Genomic DNA, 11,371 nt, shown 5'->3' with positions numbered 1-11,371 from the left:
GGCTGGTTTTAGTTACTATGATTGACATAAGCACGTGTCATAAAATTCCCATGTGTCATCAAATTCACATAGGAAACGGGGCATTGGGGCAATGTAACAGAAAATTGCCCTGCATATATTCACTAGCAATTAATCCTGAAATATTCATGATGAAACTGAGACAGCGAATGATTTAGAAAAGGCAAAAGTATTTCAACAATGTCCTTGGTAGCCTTTCCAGAGAGAGAAAAGGCAACAGCTGATAGTGGTAGCCCAGCAAGAGATTCTGTTCTTGCTGCAGACTCTTCTCTGGCCCTTGAAAGTCAGGAGCACCAGTTGCCCTGCCATATGTTGGCATTTCCCAAGCCCAAGTTGTGAATAGAGTTAATCTCATCCCACTCTGGAAATGGAAAAGTAACAGATAATGAGTTTAACTCTGTGGTATGCCTATTGTGTGTATGAATGTGTACCAGCTCCGAGTGGCCATATTTTGGGTATTTTCAGATTCTGACCTGTAGTGAGAAAATGGCAAAGCCTTGATGGCAAAAGAAAGGCTTCCCACCTCGTCAGATGGTTTCACTGAATGGCACTGAACCAGCTTACAAAGGGGAAACACTGATTTGGAAGAAATTTGGAGTGGGTTTAAGCATAGCTAAGCTGTCCCAGAAATTCAAGTTGGATGCTTGTCTCAGATCCGTGAGCAGCATAGACCATCCAGTAAAGGCTAGACTATCTCACCAAGCCAGGGTTCAGGACTAGGCAAGATGAAAAAGGCAAATGATATGGTAGGGAACAGCTGAAGGCAGATGAGGTATTCCAAGTGCTAGTTTGGAAATAAATCAATGCCAGTTCCAAAGTATATTATTTCAAAGTCTTCCACTGTGAGTGTTTTAGTAAGAAGTACCCACGAGACCAATATCCAATGAGGCAGGTTAAAGAAAGAGACAACAAATGGTAACTCAGTTTTAACATTTTATTGGGTAAATGAGTTTAAAGGTAATAACAATAGTGTCAAAACTACTACAATATCTTTCCACAGCCATACCTTACAGACCCACATAAACCTTCTCATTTTATTTTGCTCTTTTATATTTTAAAGCCAAACATGTCATATAAAATGCCCATTTCCAATAGTTTCTTCAAACTACTAAGCAATTAAATGTGGAAGGAAGGAGGATGTAGTTATACTTGAAGGGATTTCAGGTAATCTCTGATGTCTTACTGTAATCAAAAACAGGTTCCTAAGAAAGAAGGAAAAGACAAGCTACACCAGGTAGCTTTTGCTCATTACAAGTCTCACTATGACATCACCAAAAACTCATTATGCTGGTGACTGATTCAAAGTGATTTCGGGGAACATATAAAACACTAAAATAACTTAGAAACTAGATCCAAATATTTCAAAAGTAATCAACTTTGATATACAAAAACAGTCAGAGGTGGTTACAAAAGTGTTTTCTCAGTGCGTCTATGTACCAGCGCAGTTACTGGGTCCAGAGCAAAATAAAAGGTTTATTTTCTTCTGAAACAGTAATAAAAAACAAGGAAAACGTATCTTTGTATATAAAGGATCAATGCTGGTCTTAAGAATAATGTAATCAGAAACCCTTAAATCGAGAGGCACACAACAGGTTTCCGTTTTTAAAAAATAAAAGGAAAGTCACCAGTTTATTTAAATGGAGGAGGTTCTCACACCCCCAAATAAACTTAATTCAATTTAATATCACTAGCAAAAATCACTTAGAAACTGTACAAAAATAAAAAAGTTAACACATTTAATCCTGCAAGGTTTTTGTAAGGACTGGAAGGCAGGCTTTTGGAGCAGCATTTGGGCATGGCTGGGGGCTTCTTTGGTTTGATCTAACACACATAAGAGATGGAACCTATTCCAGATGACAGTTTCAAATTTCCTGCACATTTGAAGACATGAAAAGAGGCCAGTACACAAACTTCTGGTGTGCTGGGTATTGGGACTGAATGCATGGGACTGAAAGTCTTACAATTCTTTAAGTGGGGTGGGGGGAAAGAACAAGCCTTGCACTTCCTCCATCAATCACACCAACTTCTTATGGTAGGGGAGACTAGAAAGGGTAGTAGCACATTCTCGTGCAGTCAGAAGGCCACTTAATGAGGGGGGAGAAATTGTTCTTTTAGAATCTGGTACCTGGCTGACCTTGTTTAAGGACAAGAAAATCCTTCCAGAAATGGAAGCCTTTCGCTACATACCAAAGTAAAATGCGTACGATTTTCCAAGAGGAAAAATACCCAGTTGCATTTGAAAATGGAAAACATAAATGGAACTAATTAACATTTAAAAGGGGGTCTATGTAAACTTTGTGCTACTCAAATGAAGTTCAAGTATTATGTCTGAGCTGTTTAAAGATCACTGAATTTATACAATATACTGGTGATGAGTGCAATTCACATTTGTGTTTCTGAACAAATAAACCACAACTGGCTAAGAACACAACCTGTGCAATTAGAATCTTTGTCAGAGTTAAAAACACATGCTACATATTTCAACATGTTCAAAGTTAATTCAAACCACATATTTAACATTTTGTTATATACGACAAAGGTGAAAGGGTCTAGCATTTGTTTCTTTGAAGCACGCCATTACAGTTTGTAGAACACCCTTTACACAACAAAGTCTTGAGACAAAACGGCACTGTGCATTAATTTGAATACAAAAGGAGACAAAACTATCCTTTTCCCCCAAGCCATGGTGGGAAATATTGCTGACCGAGTCCTCTGAAGCCTGCAGGATGGTTATTTCTTCAGTATAACATTATTACACTGGTAAGAAAATCTGTATAACATCTGCATATATCAAGAAATTTAAAAAATCTGATATGATTTTAGAGTCCGCATGACCAGTCACGTGACCTGCTCAAGATTGATTAGCACCGTTAAATACATAAACACACACACATATGTATGTATGTATAAGTATATGTATACATACAAATATGTATGTATAGATCTTTTCTTTAGAAAAAACTTCTAACCATGAGCTCAATCAGGATGAGGAGCCTGTTGAACTGATGAGATGATGGATAAGATGGATCAATATTGGTCTCTTTTGTCTCTCCTCAGTTTGTTTTATTTACTTTTTTTGCAGCAGACAATATCATTCAGCTTGTGCTCAGTTTCCCTATAAGGGCAAGAAAAAGTTTCCATCAGGTAGCCACTTGTTTTTATACTGAAAGACTAATCTGCTCCAAAATGCTCCCAAGTAGAAATGAAAGGACTCAAAATCCTGTTCTAAAACCCAACAGCTAGCGTTGTCTGACTAAATCTCTAGGTTCAATGGAACTGGCTACCGAGATTGCATTTCAGGCCAACAATTGGCTTCTTAGTTAAGGCATCACAACTGAAAATGGTTGTTTCAACAATGGATGCTATGGATGAAGGAATACCAACAAACTTCTAAGAACTCTCATCAAAAACTAAAACAGTTTGATTTGCCACAATGAATTTAGCCAATTATCTCACAAACTAGAAAAGGGTTTTTGAATTCTGAACTAGCAGTTGTCACTTGTCACAGCAACTATATGTATAAGCTATACCATTTGATATTCAGTGACATCCCATATTTTAAACTATATATTTTGCACCATACTTAAATTCATCACTTGATTTATTGGTTTCCTATTTTAAAAAAATATTAACACACACACACACACACACACACACACACACACACACACACACACACACAGTTTCTACCATAAAAATGAAGGTAATCTTTCTCCAAAATCCTCTGTCATTTTTCCTGGGGATATACACACGGACCTCCTATTGACATTAGGAATTCTCTTTGTATGTATCGTGGGAAGAGAAGCCTTGCAAATGATCTCGCTCTAACAACTACATCGCTTCTAAATGCCAACTCCATTTTTACAGCTGTAACATAACATCAACATAGCAAATGTGTTTCTATCAAAAGTATGTAGTGCAGAAAGAGATTCAAGCTATTTTGTAGTATACCTAAAACTCCAGTATTGTCCCCATTACAAATGTCTGAAATCATGGCATATATGAACTTTTGTTTCACTAGATTATCTTTACCATTTCTTTAAATGGTAGCTAAAATTGTCTCTGGCCAATCATGACTTATTGAAACGTAAACCTCACAAATTAATACATAATAGACACATGTTTCTTTTTGGTTATTTGCTCAAAATAATTATTTCAGCTTAAAAAAATATTTAAGAGTAAAGAATTTGTCTAATCTGTTGTTTTACAACATAGAAACAATAAAATTTTACAAGAATATTTCTCTAAATTGCCTTTTTTCTACCCCCCTCTTAATTCCACTTAATTATATTCTTCTCAAAGGCACTAAATTCTGTATCTGCTCTCTTCCTGATATTTGCTGCTTTTCACAATGATTCTATAGCATATTTGAAATGTAGCTTGTACTTTCTTAAAACAGTGTTTTAGTTTGTAAGTTGGTTCTATAAAGTGATGAAGCAGTCTCTCCTATGATAACCAACACAATAGGCATAAATGATTTCTCACTCTCTGTGACAAGCCCTATCACGGACCTTCAAATGCTCTATACTAGAACTAAAGTTCATATATTTTAACCATGGGAAAAACATATATTTAAGGAGTGGAGACCCACATACTAAGCTCCATAGCAAAATTAATTTTAGACAAATTCAAGAATAATACACAAATACCTGAATTTCATATGAATTACTCCCAAACTCAGCTATGAAAAATTATCTATATTACTGAGGAAAACTAAAGAAAAAACTAAATAAAATCCTTAAGAACTGTACAATTTCTTCCATCCACAGTCAAAAGAAGAAAAAAGGGAGGAAGGAAGAGAAGCAAGAAAGAATGAAGGAAAGAAGATAGGAAATGAAAGCAAGATAGACAGAAAGATAGAAATCTGATTGACATAGCAAAGCAGAATTCTATATAATATTGTAAGGAAAGAAATCCCTTTCCAAATGATATATGCTGCAAAAAAAAAAAATCAATGACCTAAAATAATAAAACAGGATCTTCGTAACAAATACCATTTTCCTACCCGTTACCATGATGATCTTAATTGACTATGTTGAAGGTTCACCATGGCAACGGAAACTATCATCATAAAATGGTACAGTAAAAGAGATAGCTAGACCAAGAAGGGGCAGGGTCTCCTGGGAAGAGGTCTGCAGAGAGGCCCAGTGACTGGTTGTGCGGCTCAGTGTCAGGAATAATGGTTGTATGGTGGAAGGGGATGCCCAATGCCATTTTGGAAATGATGATGCTGGCGATGAGCAAGGTATTCAGCATAGCTCAGGGTCATCTTTTCACTACGGTACCTGAAAGAAATTCAGGGAAGAGACAAAGTTAACATCCAGAAATAGGTGACATGACAGTATCAGAGCTAGGAGGGACCTTGGAGATAATTTTACAGGCCAGGAAACAGACCCAGAGAGGAGCGGTGACTTGCCCAGTGTCACACAGCTAATAAGTAGCAAAGCTGAGATCAGAACCCAGGAATCCAGAATCTGAGTCCAGTGCTCTTTCCACTCTACTACTGCTTGTTTAAATTGTTCTACAAATTGTACTGCCCTCTGATCCACAATTTGCTAACAGGAAGGAACAGAGGAAAGGCAACCTATTACCATCATGTATGCAACTCACTCAGTATACTAATTTTTTTTTTCTGGGATCATCCTTGCTCCCTCCTTTACCATTCCTTTCCCTCTGTCCACACATCTACTCAGATTTTGCCATTAAGTAAAAACAGTAACAACAAAAAGCTTTGCTTAATCCTGGTATCCCAAACCCTCTTTTCCCTCATCTCTAGCTTTTTCATTGCCACACTTCTCAAGAGAAATTAATGTGTACTTTCTCATCTCACACTACCCCTTAGCTCAGTGCATCTTGGCTTCCACAGAGACTGCTCTTTCAGAAGGCCACTCATCCTCCTGTTTGACATCCCCATTATGTTACTGCTCAGCATTTCCATTTTGAATTTCTCTTGTGCCATGGGTTCTACAAATCCACACTCCCCTGGTTCTCCCCCTGCCACTCAGACTGCTCCTTATGACTACTCATCCTATTCCTGCCTTGTAGGATTTTCCTACATTTCTACCTTTAGTCCTTTTGACCCTATGCTCTGTCCCTGCTCAATGAACCCTATCCTCATAGTTTCAACTACAGTGGGGCCTTGACTTACGAGTTTAATTCGTTCCGTGATGGAGCTCGTAACTCAAATTATTCGTATGTCAAATCAAAAAGTGAACGAGTGAGACACGTGATGCTGGGCTGATGTTGTGGCGTTCACTGTGACGTTCGTTGCGCCAACTAGCGGTGGGGTATCTGAAGCTGGCTCGTAACCCGAATTTTAGCTCGCAACTCAAAGCAAAAAATCGGCCGAGAGACGGCTCGTATCTCGAAAAACTCATTAGTCGGGACACTCGTAAGTCAAGGCCCCACTGTACATCCTTTTTACAGATGATCCCCAATCACAATATCTGTCCATGAGCTCTACACATGCACATTCAGAACCTACTAGTCATTAATACACAGATATCCCAGGAAGCACTTGAAATCCAGAATCAATGCATCAATGTGACTCTCCTTCTGTGGTTCCTCTCTTGGTTGAAGGGATCATCTTGGTCCCTTTTATCTACAGTAAAGCCTTGATTTGTTCTTCTTTTCTCCTTCTAAAAGATGACTAAGTCCTTTCATTTTTCCACAATATTTTGTTACGTGTTCCTTCCTTTCTTCCCATCTGACTGTCACAGCTCTTGTTAAGGCTCCCATTTCACTCCATTTGGATTGTTTCCAGAGATTCTTAGATAATAGTAATATCTTCTAACTACTTTTCTTGCTTCCAATTCTAATCTTACACCTTCCCAAGTCCATCTGTTTAAAACCTTTCAATGGCTACCAATTGCCTATGGAATTGGGTCTAAACTTCTTAGTATGGAACTTAAGGCTCTATGTTCTGACCCAACCTATCTTCTTTGCCATATTTTCCCTCTAATGACCACCTTCTATGTATACACTGAAAGACCAGCCAAATTGGACTATTGAACAGTCCTCAGAACTTGCTCTGTACTAAGCCACCTACATGCGGTAATTCACAAAGTTCCCTTTAGTTAATCCCTTTTCTCCCCCACTCTCTAGCAAATATTCTACCTATTTTTAAAGTCCAGCTTCAAATCTACCTCCTGTTTGAAATTTGTTACTCCCAACCCCTCCTGGAATTCCTATTTCCCTACTTTATGCTCTCACATCATCTATCACATTCTGCCTTATATTAATAATCGTCTTTACACATGCCCTTCAATTAGACTATGAACTCAGAGAGAGCAGAGATAGAAGCATTTTCAAAGTTGTAACTCCCCAGAGCTAAGAAGAGGCCATTTTAGACCATAAGCATTCAATGTGGTTTTATGGAATTAAAATAAATGGAAACCGTTTTCCTAAAATGTTGATATTTTCCTTTTAAAATAAGTATGCCTATTATCCCATGCAGAAGTTTATTTAGCATTTGTGAGTCTTGCTTAATTGTATTTTTCAGCAAGCTTTCATGGGAGACTTCTATCACTGCCAAAATTCTAAGTTTAATTCAAATTTGAGGACTGCTTATCAGAATCCTGGGGTTCTGCTAAGCCATGTCAAAAGCTAGCCAACAGCTAATTCAGGTAACTTTCTTCAATAATGTAGTCTAAAGGCCCAGAGGATTTGCTCGTATAAAGCCAGAGTGATCACATAGAGCTAAAGATGGGAAGGATGGGCTCATACATTTTACAGGCTTTACTGCCAAGCATAGTTCCATTGTATCCATCCTCAGTATGGCCCTGCCATTCATTTCCACTCTGTTTCAGAAAAGAGAAGCAGGTACAGTTAGAGAGACCAAAGAAATCAAAGGATTACAGGCATATGCATGCATCAAAATGTACTGGCTATCTTTGCACTAGAAAATGCCTTCTGTACCTGGTAAGTTTTATGGTTTTCCTGAATTCATTAGTAATCGGAGCTTTGTACCCTCCTTTCCTCAGTAAGGAGTCTATGGTCTGAATATGGTCCCATCCTGTGGAGAGTAGACCAGATAAAATATAGTCAAGTACATGTAAAAAGCACATTTGGTTAAATACAAAATGACTTTCTAGAGAGGTCAATTATCACTTTCACCAAATGCCATCAACTCCTTTGGTCCTAAAAATCACACAGAAGAGCTAAGATTTCATCCTGTAGAAAAGCAGGCTCACCACCACACACCTTAAGTTCTAGCTATCCAAGATGGCTAACAATGGCTTCTTTATCTCACCCACATTGGAAGGCAAGGAGGCTAGCAGTAACTCCTCAAATCATGTCTCAGTAACAAACCACAAGCATTGTATTCTCTTCTAACAGTGACATCTTTAAAAGGGAGAGAAGAGCCTAAATGTCATTGTGTCACCTCAGTAGCATTTAGGACTCCTACACTTACTCATGGTGATTGCTGTTTCTAAAGGTAACTTCTATCATCAATCAAGTGTATTTGGGTGCAATATTCAAGGGCATTTTTGTTGGTTCTGACATAGAATAGTATATTAATATCTGAGGCCCTCTATCTTTTATGAATGCTTTACAAAGTCAATGGAACTACATGATTAAGACATTTTTGAAAGCAACTTAACAAATATTCAGATAGCTGCCTTAAAGACTAACTCTCTTGTTGGGAGTTGAATTATATTAAGTTTTGCTGTTATGTATCTCACATATTTATAAGCTAAACACAGGAAAACCAAATTACAAATAGTTTCTGATGAGACAAGAGGCTCCATAAAGTGAAGAAGATATATTCATTTCAACTAACATGAAACTAGAATTTAGTAGTGGCTAGAAAGGACAAAATACTACAGAGTGAAAGTTATTTTGTGTTACAGTGGTGGTTCATAAAGGTTTGTGTTTTATCTGCAAAATAGAAAAACATCTGTTGACTTGGAAATGCAGACCAAGTATATAAAACACTGCTTCATGTATTCTCAACGCTCCTAACCTGCAATCTTAACAGGAGCAGAATGAGTAATGACAACCACCTAAGAATGAAATGTTTGATACTGACAATGAACTGTGTGGCTGACTGTCACACCAAAGGGTTGTTCATACCACACAAGGCTGTAGCACAATGGGATATGGGGAAATGGCTCTTAAAATTTATAGCAAACTGATGCCTAAAATAACACCCAGCTTTTACAAATCTTTGGTTTTTTAAAAGTATACGTTGGTGTGTTTTTGCTATCAAACTTCAGTGCAGAGATTCAACTTCTGTGTAATTAACCGATTTCATACAGACATTGCAGTGGCTGTGACAGAAGTTTCTTATAATTTGACATTGATCAATTATCAGACATAACTGCAAGGTCAGATATTGTATTTCAATTTGTGTATTTGTTGAAATTCTTCACCAGATCATATGAAATAAAGTACAACAATGACCTTGCTCCTTTGCAACCTCCGGTAGGTAGGTGGCGGTGCGTTTTGATCCTTTTTCATTGATGAATTCTATTCTAATGCCATGTACACCCACCTGAAAGAAATTGGCAGTTTTATTAGTACAGTCTTTTTCATAGAAACAGAAAGAAAAAGTTAAAATTTTACTTTTAAGAGAATGCAGTTCTTGCTTTCCCCCTTGGTTTTGGAAGGGCATAACGGTTTTCTCTTTCCAAAAGTATTGACTTTGGGTTTGAAAAGCATTATGATAGCTATGGAGACTGAAAACACTGACCTGTATGTGCCCACCACAAACTGGACTATGCTCTTCTGTTTGGAACCAGAACAACCATTCTGGTGCTGACTCCTTTCCCAAACTGTGTAGTCTTAAAGAGACTAGACAGTTATAATTCAAGTATGGACTTTGGGTTTGAAAGCCATTATAATAGCCATGAAACAGAAAACATTTACTTGTGTGTGCCCAGCATGTGCCAGGCTGTGCTATTCTGTTTGGAACCAGAACAACCATTCTGGGGCTGTGTGTAGAATACGGCATACATAACCTTAAATTACATGTAGATAAGCAACACAGATCAGACTGAAAAAAACCAACAACCAGATCCTAGATCATCAATCATTACATATATTTTTTCTTTAAAAAATGTATTATGGTTTAAAGTGGGCCAGTGGCAAACCCTCGCTGTCTATCTGCATCACTGCCTTCACATATTTTTGCTAAACTTAAGAGCAATAAAGATTTCTAATCACTCAGGGCAAGGCATTTTTGCAATTTCTTTTACACTAACCCAGAGACTACTATAACATTTGTATGTGAAACAAACTTTAGGTGATGCCCTAAAAAAGATAGTCTTCTAAGTCAGTGTGGGTAATTACTTGCTAATGTGTTATAAAAGTAATGTATTTTTTCTTGGATTAGCATCCAATGAAAAGGAATTTGTCCTTTCCCCATGTATTTTACATAGAATAGTGTATATAGAGCTAAAGATAATAAAAAGTATGTTTTTAAACATTGATAATAAAAATGAAATTTTAAAACTTAACAATTTCATTCTGTTCTCCCAAATCTATAGTTGCTTTAGATCAATGGTCCCCAAGTGGAGTGTGAGGTCGTCCAAGGTACTAGAGGGAAGATGTAAGGTCAGGTAAAACTTTTTACCCAGGAAAGAGGCTTCTTTGCAGAGCAGATGACTGAAATCATAGACCTTAACTCTTTCTGTATGCATGGATGTGAAGGTCTAGAAGAGGAAAGGGGATCCATAAAAACTCCTTTTGCTTCTTCCACCCTTAGTCTGAAAATTTCCAATTTTCCAGGGAATAAAAAGGTCCTCTGGAAAATCCATTTCATTTCCCCCCAGGTCTTTATCCACTCATCCATTAGAGTCTGTCAAATCTTCTGAGCAGCTTATGTTTTTTTTTTTTATTCAAGCCTATCACTGTGGCTATTTCTATCTATTTATTATCAGTATTCTTATGAATCCCCTTTTACTGAAAATGTAATCAAGGCAGCTGTTTAAAAACTAACATAATCAGGCCTCCATGCCCTGTGGGAAATGACTGTGGACAGCTGAGGAGAAATATGAGTGCTTAGGCATTTCCAGGATAAAGGACATCTATGAATTTCCCCAGTGCCTGACACAGTACTGGGACAATCACAAATTGGCAACAGTTTCTGTATACTGACTTTCTGGTCAGTGACTATGAGATTTTTCCCTTTACTAATATCACATCCTTCATAATTTATTTTTAAAAATATATACAGCATAAATAATTTATGCTCCCATCATTCACTGAAGTGAATTTTACATCTCCAACTCAATTTATAAAAATCTGTCATGTTAAAATTTAAAAAGAATTTTGGTGCTTACTAAGGTTTGTAATAAAACTGTGAGAGAAAGAATGTTTCCCTACCTGTGGGATGAGAGTGTTAGACTAA

At 37.3% G+C, this 11,371-nt stretch overlaps 1 protein-coding gene across 3 annotated transcripts in view; it reads right to left on the bottom strand.

The window, feature by feature from the left end:
- Nucleotides 1–938: 938 nt before the first annotated feature.
- The window catches only part of AMMECR1 (Alport syndrome, mental retardation, midface hypoplasia and elliptocytosis chromosomal region gene 1), a 125,169-nt gene continuing 114,736 nt past the window's right edge, over nt 939–11,371 (bottom strand). Inside the window, exons 4-7 of one of the 3 annotated variants that reach the window (XM_014538820.1) lie at nt 9,424–9,514; nt 7,936–8,032; nt 7,744–7,817; nt 5,194–5,303 (exon numbers count right to left, since the gene is read on the bottom strand). In XM_014538820.1, coding sequence (XP_014394306.1) covers nt 5,284–5,303; nt 7,744–7,817; nt 7,936–8,032; nt 9,424–9,514 — 282 coding nt within the window. In that variant the 3' untranslated portion in view covers nt 5,194–5,283. Of the gene's footprint in view, nt 5,304–7,743; nt 7,818–7,935; nt 8,033–9,423; nt 9,515–11,371 lie in introns of all 3 variants that reach the window. The other 2 variants (XM_005865204.2, XM_014538821.1) reach the window with 2 other exon arrangements.

The sequence above is a fragment of the Myotis brandtii genome, unplaced genomic scaffold (genome assembly GCF_000412655.1).
Source record: "Myotis brandtii unplaced genomic scaffold, ASM41265v1 scaffold199, whole genome shotgun sequence".
Lineage (NCBI taxonomy): Eukaryota > Metazoa > Chordata > Mammalia > Chiroptera > Vespertilionidae > Myotis > Myotis brandtii.
The sequence above is the reverse complement of the archived record's forward strand: the minus strand, read 5'-3'. Positions and strand labels throughout refer to the sequence as shown.